The 13,121-nt window shown below is 37.0% G+C and overlaps 1 protein-coding gene across 1 annotated transcript in view; it reads right to left on the bottom strand.

Annotated features, from left to right (window-relative positions):
• The window catches only part of ACVR1C (activin A receptor type 1C), a 57,602-nt gene extending 47,565 nt beyond the window's left edge, over positions 1–10,037 (bottom strand). The window contains exon 1 of the mRNA XM_021004937.2: positions 9,806–10,037. Within this exon, the coding sequence (XP_020860596.2) occupies positions 9,806–9,959 (154 nt within the window). The 5' untranslated portion in view covers positions 9,960–10,037. The remainder of the gene's footprint in view (positions 1–9,805) is intronic.
• Between the last annotated feature and the right edge of the window lie 3,084 nt (positions 10,038–13,121).

Genomic DNA, 13,121 nt, shown 5'->3' with positions numbered 1-13,121 from the left:
ACCAGGTCCAAATGAGCAAACTTCTTAGTGGAAGAAAAGTGAGATCCTACTGGTGTAATGAGAATGAAGGATCACATATTTTGAGCTGAATGGAATATCAGAGGCCATTTAACTAACCCTTCATTTTATAAATGAAGGGAGTTAAGATTCTGATAAATGAGGAGAGAGAGATTAAATGAAATGCCTATGGTCACATAAGCAGTAAGTATTTAAAGTAGAATTTGAACTCAGGTCCTCTGACTTCTTCAGAGCCAATGATCTCTTTCCACTGTTAATGTGATACTTCTTAACTATGCTGTTCTGGTTAATGAGGTGACTATTGTGTTCACTGATATTGTTATCAGATAGAGAAGTGTTTAACCAGTTAGTTTCCTCTGTTTTAAGAAAACTGGAAAGGTAGGGGAGGTGGGGCAAGTTATGAAGGGTTTTGAAGGCCAAACTGAGGAATTTATATTGGATCCTGAAGGTAATAGAGATTGGAGTTTATTGAAGAAAAGAATGACATTATGAGATCTGTACATTAGGAAGATCACTTTGAAAGCTGAGTGGAGGAGGCCCTGGAGTGAGAAGGGACTTCTGTCAGGAGACCAATGAGCAAGCTATTGCAATAGTCCAAGAGTGAGATGATAAAGAGCATACACTATGGTGGTGGCAATTTGTTTGAGGAGTTTGAAGGGGTTGCATAATGATGCAGTGCTGATATTCTACTAGGGAGAATCAATCAATAAATAAACATTTGTTAAGCACCGACTATATGTCAGGCACTGTGCTAAGTCCTGTGGCTACAAAAAGAGGCAAAAAGCAGTCCCTGTCCTCAACGACCTTACAATCTAAAGAAAAAAAAACAAGAGAAAAGAAAGAAGAACCCTAATGTCTTCAAAGGGTACAGAGGGAATTAAATAAGAAATACAGAGGGCATGAGGATGGATTGGGGAATTTTGTTTTTAGGGATTTGATAGGGGAAAGAGATGAGTGGATAAGAGGAATACACTAGTGCAGAAAAAGGAAGAATGGAGTAGAACTTGCTATTTCTCATAATCTGGGTGGTGAGATGAAACATGGAAGAAGAGGTTGAGGAACAGGTATCAGCTTAACTTTACTCTTATTTGAACTTTACAATGGAGGGTTAAATACATGTATCCATGTGTACACACATATACATACATACAGTTGGTATAAAAATATATCAAACTCAACCAGAAAGGATAGAGAGATGGTATAGAGAGGTGATAGGGTTACAAGAAAGATAATATCAGAGAGAAAAGAGTCACAGGCAAAGTAAACTTCTTGATCCTGAAGGGAAGGGGGAGAAAAGTAAGAACTGGAATCTAAGGAAATACCCACTAATTTAAGAATAACTGAACATAACAAGAATGGCTGAACTATGGCATAGTAATGCAGTACAATATTATTGTGTCATAAGAAATAGTGGAATAGTAAATTTCAGAAAAACTTGGGTAGTAGGAACTGATATAGACTGAAGTGGTCAGAATTTATACAAGGAGAACAGGGTAAAGAAAAACATCCCTGAAAAATTTAACTGTTCAACCACATTTCCAAAGGTCTTAAAATGAAGCATGTTCCTATCTCTTCACAGAGAAGTGATGGATTCATTGTATGTAGAGAGAGAGTAGAAATATATGTGTGTGTGTGTGTGTGTGTGTGTGTTTACATGGCCATTATGTGGTTTTATTTTACTTGACCCTGCTCCTCCATTTATTACAAGGATCTATCTCACTGTGTCTCTCTGTCTCTGTCCCTGTCTCTCTGTCTCTCTGTCTTTCTCTCCTCCTCCTCCTCCCTCCCTCCTTCTTCTTCTCCCTCTCTCTGTCTCTCTCTCCAAAAATAAATTAACATCTCTATGCTATAACGACCATACTAAAGTCACTATATATATATATATATATATATATATATATATATATATATATGTTGTTATATTTTAAAACATTAAATTGTGTCAGAGTTAAAATATAATAAATGAATATAATTTTATTTCACTCTAACCTGTCTTAGTAACAAAACCTAAAAATAAACTGGGATGAGAAGGTAAAACATCATATGAAAGTAAAGAAATTTAAAATAAAGTACTAAAGATTTTAAAGCAATTACTTGGTGAATTAAGATAATAGGTCATTACTGACATCTCTAATTTTTTTTTTTTGTGAGGCCATCAGGGTTAAGTGATTTGCCTACGGTCACACAGCTAGTAAGTATCATGTATGTGTCTAAGGCCAGATTTGAACTCAGATCCTCCTAAATCTAAGGCTGGAGCTTATCCACTGAATCACCTAGCTCCCTCTCTCCCCACCCTCCCCTTCCCCCCGACATCTCTAATTTCTACTTAAAACCACCCAACTACAAATGAAAGACAACATCAAAATAAGCAAACATCAAATTATTAAAGCTTTAGACATGTAACATTCTATCCTTAGTTCAGTGAATATAATAAAAATATTTTAAGGTTACACTCACTGAGCAATTTATATTTAGAGAAAATAAAAAGCTATATTTACTCAAAGGCAATAATACAAATGCCAAGTGAAAATCCAGCCAAAGGGATGTAGGTTAGGGGTCAGGATTCTAGTCCTGGAAGTACTTGGGATTGGTGGGAAAGATGGTGTAGGAAGAGCAGACCAAAATCTCAAGGCAATTATGGTACCAGGAAGGGAACTTAAGAGACACTATTACTCAAGTTAAGAAGGGCCTTAGTTATAAGACAGACAAGTATGCATGGTTATAATGGAGCCAGAAGTAAAGCTAACAAAGCTGAACAATTTAGCTTTTCCTTTATTTCCCTTATCTTGGGGCAACACTGGTTTGAATCTAGAGTTAGACTCAATCAACAGATGAGAGTAAAGTGGCCCACCTGTTAACATTAGAGGTACTGTAGAGGCAAGATGCCAAGCAGTTCATCATAGCATTAACCTCTTGTCCTGGAAGTACAAAGAAATCCCCAAATAATTGCCTGTGCTCTTTTCCTTTGCTCAAGTCTTAGCAAGAAGGTGATCCTTCACCTTGCCAAAGCCAACCCACTCCATATGCCTTTGAGTCTATCTCTTCCTTTTTCCTCTGGCATATGCCTCTTCCAGCATTCTGTCACTCATTAACCATCAATCTTTCTTACCCACTGACTCCTTCCCTGCTGCCTGCAAACGTTTATAAGTCAAAAACAGGCATATTGATGCTCTACTGGAGGAGCTATGAATTGGGGCAGCCATTCTGTAGAGCAACCTGTAACCATGCCCCAAAAGTCATTTGATTTTGACTAAACCTTTTAGCCTAGCAATACCACTGCTATGACTATATTGCAAAGAAATCAAAGAAAGGAACCAAATGTACAAAAATATGTATAGCAGTTTTTTATAGCAAAAAAATAGAAAGTAAAATGTACCCATAAATTAGGGAATGGTTCAATAAATTATGGCATATAAATGATATGGAAATAACAAAATGGACAGTTTGTATATGTCTGGGAAGACATATACAAACTGATGCAGAGTGAAGTGAGGATAACCTGGAGAACACTTTGTGCAACATTAATATTATAAAGGTAAACAACTTTGAAAGACTTAAGCACTCTGACCAGTACAATGACCAACCTTGATTCTGAAGGACTAATGATAAAGTGTTCTACCCACCTACTGACAGAGAAGTGATGGACCCAAGAGGAAGAATAATACATATCTTTTTGACATAACCAAAACAGGAATTTATTTTCCTTACCTATGCATATTTTGCAAGATCTGTATTTTTCTTTTTTCCCCCCAATGGTGGGGGGAGGGAAGGAGAGAGGAGTAAGAAGGACAGGGTGGCAAAAAAAAAGAAAGAAAGAAAGAAAAGAAAAGAAAAAAAGAAAAAGAAAGTAAAGGGTCACTATAGCATCCTTTTACTTTAAAAATGCTCTGAAGAGAACAGAAGGAAGTCCAGAAAAAAATCACAATTGACAGCTTTTAAAGTTACATGTTGAATTTATGACATATTTAAAAGAAAAAAAAAGGTATACATAACAGAAACCTGCAGTTTAATGTAATCCTTTCCTTCTGTTATGCTATTTATAGGAAAATGCTCATTTTATCTGTTGTTTGTTAAGTTTAGAATTTTTTAAAAGTCCCCAAGACTACCCCATCCTTCAAAAATTTATTTGATCATACAAACTCCTTGAGCTATCATCTTATATCTTTCTTTTCTTTTACAGCTAACTTTCTCTTTAAAAGGATCTTCAGTCATTGCTTCCACTTCCTCATTTCCCATTCACTTACCCAAACCCTTGCAATGTGATTTCTAACCCTATCACTTGACCAAAACTATTCTCTACAAGATTTCTGATGATTTCTTAATTTCTTAAAAGTCAAGGCCTTTTCTCAGTCCATATCTTTCTTGACTTTTGCATTATTTCAAACTGTTCACCACTCTTTCCTCCCAGACAGAGTCTTTGTGACACTGCTAGGCTTGGCTCAAGAAGGCCATCTCTAGTCATCCTGATCTATATCTTGACACTGGACCCAGATGGCTTCAGAGGAGAAAGTAAGACTGGTGGTGACTTTGCACAGCCCTCCCTCACTTAAATTCAATGCACTTGCATGTCATGACATCACCTCCCTGATGTCATACTCCTCTTTGAGAATGAAGGACAAACAACAATAATCTCCTATATAAAGTACTTCCTTGTTCCCTTAATTATTCCCCCTCCCAACTACTCATAATTTTTATTTGCTTTGTATATACTGTATGTTTAATTATCTATGTATATATTCCCTCTCAAAAGAATAGGTACATTTGCTTTGTTTTCCTCTGAATCCCTGCTATATAGAGATGTTGATGATGATGCTGATGATAAAAGTTTTGATGATGATGATGATGATGATGATGATGATAGTATTTGTGTAGTGATCTAAGGTTTGTATATTGCATTATGTATATGTTATGATTTTATCCTCACAAAAACCTTGGAAATTAGGTGCTATTATTGTTCCTATTTTGTAGATGAGGAAACTGAGGCAGAAAGAAGTTAAGTGACTTACCTCAGGTTATATAGTTAGTAAGTGTCTGAAGCAGAATTTAAACTCAGTTCTTCCTAACTCCAGGTCCAATAATCTATCCAATACACCACCTAGCTATCTTTTGGATAATGTCTAGCATATAGAAGGCAATTAATAAGTGCTCACTGAATTAAATTTCTGACAAACATCTCCTTCTTCTGACCTTTCATTGTATTGTATAAGAATGGTCAACAGTGCCATATGTGCTACAGATAGGTCTTTAGGGTTTCAGGGACATAATTAGAAACCCTAAATACAGCAGTTTCACTTGGGCCATGATTCAAGAAATCAGACAGTAAGGGGTCAAGTAATAAACAAAAGCAGAGAAAGGAGAAGAGGAAGGGATGGATTCTATTGCCTATAGATTTAGAAGTGAAAGTGACCTTAGCAGCCATCTAAACCAATCCCTTCTTTTTACACTTGTGGAAACTGAGACTCAGGTTTTATGGTTGCCCCTCATCACATAGCTAAAGTCAGAGGCAGGATTTGAACCCAGGCTGTCCTGGTTCAAAGTCCAACACTCTAATCATGGATAGTGCTGCCTGGTTTTGCATCAAGGGAAGTTTTCCAGCCTACCTTGTGCACATCCTAAAGACTGCTAACACATAAATACCATATGCTATTCAGCAGCTAAGTAGAAATGGGCTACACAGTTGCTTTTTATCCATGCAATCAGTACTCAAAGTGTGTTGTGATAGCCTGTCGAGTACACTGGTAATTCCCTTCTGAATCACCAAGGAATGTAGAGGCAAATTCTGCAATTCAGACAGATAGCTCAGTGAGTCACTATCATTGTAGTCAAAAAGAAAGAAAACAGGTAAGAAGCAGACTCAGAAACATTCATTAGTAGGATCCCAGACCCAATTCAGTGCCATGCCAAAGGACATCTTCTATAATTAAATAACTGTGTGCTTTTTAATTTAGTCATATACTCTTTTCCTTCACAGAGCTATTCTGATGCCTCATTATGTCATGGAGGTGACTTGTATTCTTAAAGGCTAAATTCTGTCAAGTTCTTCCATGCTGGAAATGCCCCAGCAACAGACTGAGTCGGCCTTTTGAAGGGCAGCCTAATGAAGTTCAGCAAGATCTATTAATCCAGGTCTTCCCATCAGTTTACCATGTGGAGTCCACTCAAACTGCTGGAAGCTTTTTAATGCTTTCTCCTGAAATCACAAGATTAACAGCAGAACATTCTGGCTTGTCTACCTGTCATCCCTTGCCCCATCTCATGACCAGCCCACTTTCTCTTAGGATCACACTTTCATTGATGACAACTTTTATTTCTGTTCTTGAAAGTTCCTAATTGGTTATATGTTGCAGCCTGCTCACCCTCCATTGCTCACAGACATCTCTCCATTGACCTCTGTGATATTCATTTCCAGTTCTTTGGAGACTGTTACATTCCATGTTTCCCTGCCAAATATCAATACCAGTCAAATGCTAGTATTAAAAAAAAATGTTTACGGGAGAGACTTGGGGTCAATTATTCCTTCATTCCACATTGACCAGACATGAGGATGGTTATATACTAGATCTCCCTATGACCCACAAAAGTGTTCTTCTCTAGTAAGGAATTCTGACACTCTCATAATCAGACTTTTCAATCATTTCCCCTTTCCTTATGTTTCACCTTTCCTAAGCCTATTGTTCAACCTCACTGAGACAACCAATTTCTCCACCCCTAGTACCTCCTTAGGCCATTAGCCCTGCTCTAACTTCACTTTGCTCCCTCTCCATTCTTATCACAATAGTCATTTCAACTTTGTACTGTCCTCTGTTTTGAATCCCTTGCTACCATATCATGTCCTTGCTCCTGTCTTGTAAAAATTCAGGATTGGATTTCTTTTACTGTTTGCCTCCTCCAATTGCACTCACAAACTGCTGAACATGGCAGGAGGAAGTCCCAATACTGTGTCAACTGGGTACATTTCAGATTTGTGCTGTCTAATCTTCAACTGTGTCCTTTTTCAGGAACACAGTCCTTTTAATCTTCCCTAATTGATCCCCCATCTCACTCCTCAAAGAAGCTATGCAAACTTGCTCTTCCCTCCTCAAGCCTCCCATACTTTTCTCTCTTCCCCAAACCAGTTGAAGATCTTATTTCTTTGAGATAATTGTGGTCATTTAATGTAACTCCCTCTTTGCCCTTTGTCTTCATCTCAAAACCCCTTGATATCAACCCATACACCATGATCTCCTTTCCCCAGTCTCTGATGATGAGATGAACCTTCTTGACAAGGGCAATGGGTACTAAATCCCATCTCCCATTTCAAAAGATTTTATCCTCAATTATCCCCTCTGTCTCTCAAATCTTCAACTTTCCATTTCTACTGCTTCTCTCCCTACTACCTTAAAACATACCCATATCTGCACCATCCTTAAAATATCCACACTAAACCCTACTATCCCCTGAAACTCTTCTCTTCTATCTATTCTCCCATTCCCAAATTCATTCTAAAAGCTTTCTCCACTTACTGCCTCTGTTTCCTCTACTCTCATTTACTCCTCGATCCTTTGCAATTTGGCTTCTGGCTTCATGCTTCAACTGAAATTGCTTTCTTCAAATTTAACCTTGATATCTTAATTGCCTGTTTCAATGGTCTTTTTTTGATCCTAATCCTTCTTGATCTAGCCATCGAATTTGGCATTGTTGACCGTTGTCTCCTCTTGGATATTTTCTCTGTGGGTGGTCATGGCACTTTCTTGGTTCTCTCCCTATGGTATCTGACCACTTTCCTTCTTAACTGCGGATACTTCCTGAAGGTCTTCTCTATTCCCTCTCTGCTCTCTCTTAGGTCACCTTATCAGTCCTCATGGTTTAATTCTAATCTCTATGCAGATGACTCCCAGGACAATATATATCCAATCTCTCCTAAGTTTCAGTCCCACAAGACCAATTAATTGCCAATTGGATACTTGAAACTAGATAACCTGAAGACATCTCAAATTTAACATGTCCCAAAATGAACTCATTATCTTCCCACTTTTAACCCACTCCCTCTTTTATATTTTCTTATGTTGAAAGCTCCATCATCATATCAGTCTCCCAGGTTTATATCTTTAGCATTATCAAAAACTCTTCATTCTCTTTTATCCTATATATTCCATCAGTTGCCAGATCTTGTCATTTCTAACTCTATCACACCTATCCCATTTGACTCCTTCTCTCTAGTCACAGGAGTACTACTTAATTTCAGGACCTCATTACTTCTCTATTAGATTACTGAAATAGGCTTCTAAGTGCTTTCCCTGCCTTAAGTCCCTACCCACTCTAGTCCATGTTAAATACTGCTGCCAAAGTAATCTTCCTTAATTATAGACTATGGCCATGTGACTCCAATAATCCACACCACTGGGTTTCAATTGCCTTGAGGATAAAATATAAACTCTGTTTAGCTTATATAATCAAGCTCCAGCTTATGTTTCCATCCTCATTAGATAATACTTCCCCCTCTTACATTCTGTCATCCACCCAAACTGGCCCTCTCTCCGTTTTTCACATATGACACTATCTCCTTTTTCCATGCCTTTGCACTGGCTCATCCTCCATTCCTGGAACATACTACCTCCTCTCTTCCAAAGTCTCTCTTTTCCTTTAAAACACAGTTCAAGCACCATCTCCTACATAAAGCTTTTCACAATTCCCCAACTGCTAATGTCCTCCCTCCCAAAGTACCTTATATTTAATAACTTTGCATTTGTATATATTCACTTTATATTTATACTGTATGTCTATCTATGTTACTTGTCCCGACGCATAGTAGCTGGTTTTTTGTTTGTTTGTTTGTTTGTTTGTTTGTTTTGTTTTGTTTTCTTGCTTAATTCATTGAATGAATCCAGGAAAGATAATTCCAGTATTTCGCTTAGGAGTAGAACTTTAAGAAGAGTGAGAACAGCAGACAATGTTTAAAGTCAAAGGGCCTTGTAGTAAGGTAGATTGGGGGTAGGGAATATCATCATCTGGATTATCCAAAGTGTAATCTGTGAATTTGTTATACAAGGGAAAATGCATTTAAAAGTTCCTAATGGACATAAACTCTGTGTATGTGTTCCATCCAAAATAGTATTCAACAACAGAACCATTTTTGTGGCATGAATCCATATTCATTTAAAATTCACACATAGCATCCATCAGGAAATAAGTGTCAAGACTAAGACCTTCAGCAACCCTGATGAATACCAAAAAAATAGAAAACAAGATAGTGAATCAGAACAGGACAGAAATAGCTAAGAAAGTGATAGGGATCAATGGCCGATTCTCTTTTCTCTCCATGCCTTATCATCTCTCTGGAAAAATTCTCTTATTTGAAAGGAGATGGATGGGAAGGATGCATAAAAGGAAGAAAATTAATCAGATATGAAAAAAAAGCTTTCGAAAATTGGTAAAAAAAAAAGTTTGCCTTTATCTTTTTATGCCTTCTTGGATTTCCTCTCTACCACCATTTTCTTTCATTTTAAAGAATCTAAAAGGATTTGAGTTTAACTTAACCATATAAAATGTGTTAAAATACAGCTTACACAGCAGAGCCTTCATCATAATTTACTGACTGTGTCCATGTATTATGACACTAAAATTGTTGGGAAAACAAAATTATCCTGAAATTAACCACAGCTAAGCTCTTGAGCTTCTCATAGTTCCAAAAAGAATTATTTGACAAAACTGTATTTCTTATTTGAAGAGGTATTTCTGTTTTTACCATTGCTATAATTTTTAAAGGAAGAAATTCAATTCTGGATTAACAAAAAAAGACACTACTCACCTGTTGGGAGGTGCAGGGTAATATTGTTACAAAAATCTGTGAAGCAGCATTCAGTCTTTGTAATGTTGTTAGAGCTGTGACAGAAGACCTGAGCATTGAGCTCTGGGAGGGACACGCAGGATTTGATCACCTCTTCTCTGCCATTTGTTAGCATGACTGAGGCCCAACATGCTCCTTCAGTCTGGCAGGTGAAGTTTGAATATTCACACAACAGACACACACACTTCAGTCCTGAAAGGGGGAACAGAGAAGCTTTAAAACTTAGCAAATCAGACACAAATGTGCCTCACAATACAGAAAGCCAAAGTGTTGAAATCCACAGTGACTGACTTTACATTTTGGGAGATGGACTTTTTTTTTTTAAAGTACCTGCTAACTGGCTTAGAACATAACTTTTTTGTGTCATGGCCCTCTGGCAGCTGGTAAAGTCTATGGATCTTTTTATAGAAAAATATTTTTAATTGCACAAAAGACACAGTATTTCAAAGAAAACAATTATATTGAAATGTAATTATTTAATTTTTTTTTAAAGAAGGGAAAAATCCCAGGTTAAGAAACCCTGTTTTAGATAAATGTTTTTTTCCCATCACTTCATTTACCACCTTGGTGTTCCTATGAGCAACTTTTTTTTTTAAACACCATTCCTGTTTCACTGGTATTGGGAACTCCCAAATAAGGAAAATCCTTCTAGCAATACAGATCACAAGTTTTCATTTAGAGTTCCCTGGGGCACTGAGAGGTCAGAAGACTTGTTTAAGGTCATACAGCTAATGTTTCAGAGGTAGGACTTGAACCTAGTCCTCTTTGACTTGGGGGGGGCAGCTCTATATTTACTATACCTCTTTCTGCCAACAAACCAACATCCTGTTTATTTATTCACTATGAACATACTTGTCACCTTTTCCCATATTTATGTGTCCCCATTTTCTTTGGCCCAAATCAACATTCTCAGTTCTAAGTCACCAGCTTTCATGAAGTGCTAGGAAACAGTATCTGAGCAACCAAAGTGAGCTGTACCCCATTCTGTTGTGGAGGGGTTTGATTGAAGCTTTCCCAGCCAACACACTCTGTTTAATGGTGCCTTTGCTGCTTTTCCTTTAGAACTTTCACCAAGGAGGCCAAACATTTTTTTTAAAAGCCCTAGGTATGCTGCATATATATTTTGTGCCTTGTTTTGGTATTATTTTTATTTTAGGAGATTATCAGTTTTCATCAAAGTATTCAATTTCATTTTTAAAAGTTTTGCTACATTTATAGGGACCTTGAACCCAGGGTCCTCTGATTCTAGAGCCAGTACTCCTTCTATTTTATTATGCTATCTAAATTATCATCTTTTAGTTGCTAATAATTAACATTGTACATTGGCAGAAGTTTTACTGTATGAATATGCATTTAAATAAATGAAGCAAATAATAGGCAGTGACAAAGCCTTAGTACCTTTATGCTTGGATTTGTAAAGAAAAATAAAGTATGGAGTGATCAGAAAGTTATCTATTTTTCTTTTTACAATTCCACTTGTCAAGTAAAAATCCATTTTTATGGAAAATGCATCAACAGCTACGTAATATAATCAGAGAGTAATGAAATCAGAAAATAAGACAATTTATGGTCAATATTAATGCCAGAGATATTTAAGAAAGCAAAACAACTTAGCAGCTACTTCCTATCCCACCATTCCTTATGTGATCAAAACTTATGAGCAGCATCACAGTACAACCTTATACATCCTCACTAACAAAGACCAGGAATGTTCCAGTCTTACAAAAATCCATATTATCTAGGAAAATGTCTCAAGACCCTTCTTCCCAAGCATGAAGGACTCCAGAGGTCCCATACAGAAAGGAAATATGCAACTGAATAAGCTAATACTCTGGAGGCTCTCTAGACTACAGACACTATCAAGGTAATAAAAATTTTACCTTCATAGAATTCTGGGTACAGAGTGGCTGGTAACCAGCACTCACTCAACAAACATTTATTGAGTGGCTATTATTTGCAAAGCAATGTGTACTCTAGAGCTGTAGGGGATACAAATATGAATATTTCACAGTCCCTGTCTTCAAAGAAGCTATCAATCTAGTAGATGCAACTCTGCCTTGATTAAACACAATCAAGATACAGAAGTATTTAAATCACAAAGTGCCTTTCACATATTTATCTGTGGAATTGTCAATATTCATTACACAATTGAATTGTGTGAATAGTCCACATGAGCTGTGCATCTAAAGAAAGGAAGCTAGATGACCTAGATTGTACTGTTTGGGGTTTCTGTTTCTATAATTTTTTGGATTGTTGATCTCCCTGATGTGGGCATTCTCACCATCAGTGTAGATAGCAATCCATTCATGCCTTCTCATCCTGGGCAATTCTTTTCTAGGTCTTCCCATAAATCTTCCACAGAGGATCTACTCAATGCACTGTCTTCTAGGGCTTTTTATTTTTGAACGTTCCATGAATACAAATACTGCAGCAGGGCTACGTATTTGCCACCATTCACTCTCTCACTACATGCTGGGCCTAACTTCTTTTCTATTCATACATTTCTTTGGTGATATCCTTGGAACTACTTCTTTCATTTATGGCATCATTGGCAATGTGCTGAAACTCACACATGGTCACTATGCATTTTTGTGTTGCCTTTTAAATCACTCACTATTTTGATTCTTCGGTGGGAGTGATGTTCAATGCTTCACAATCATATACCATCACAAGGAAACTAAAGTTTAAAAGAAATGGGATTTTGTCAGAAAGCAGTTTGCTTTCATAGAAAATACTATTTAATTTCCCAAGTATAATCTAGTTCACTCTTCCTATTCAGTTTTAGACCCAGTTAATTGTTTGTTTGCAATGCCTCTCTAAAGTTTATTACCCACGGATTAACTCAACGGGCTGCCCACCCAACTGAATGCCATAATGTGGGCAATAGGCATTTTTTGTCTATTTGTTTTTTTTTCCTAGAGAGAACTGTTAGGGTGATCTTTAATATGATTGGAGATTTAATTAGAGAGGTCCTGTAGTATTAAGGGCTTGATTCTATCAACAAATAGTTTGTTGAGGAGGACCTCATCATCTCTGGGAAATACTTCTTCCAATTCAGACTCTGCATAGGACTTATTTTCATATTTTATATATACTTTCATATTTTTATAATTTTTTATCAATTGTATGACTGTGGAGACCCAGTCTACTCTAAAGAATCAACTGTAAAAACCCTCCTGTTCTCTCATTTTCGTCAAGCACACCCTCAATAATGTATACATGGTTCTTATAAAGATTTTATAAAGATGAGAAGGTAGGTAGCTGGCATTTCTATGGC

The sequence above is a fragment of the Phascolarctos cinereus genome, unplaced genomic scaffold (assembly GCF_003287225.1).
Source record: "Phascolarctos cinereus isolate Bilbo 61053 unplaced genomic scaffold, phaCin_HiC Scaffold_726;HRSCAF=1367, whole genome shotgun sequence".
Lineage (NCBI taxonomy): Eukaryota > Metazoa > Chordata > Mammalia > Diprotodontia > Phascolarctidae > Phascolarctos > Phascolarctos cinereus.
Note: the sequence above shows the minus strand (reverse complement) of the source record. Positions and strands in the feature narration are given on the sequence as shown.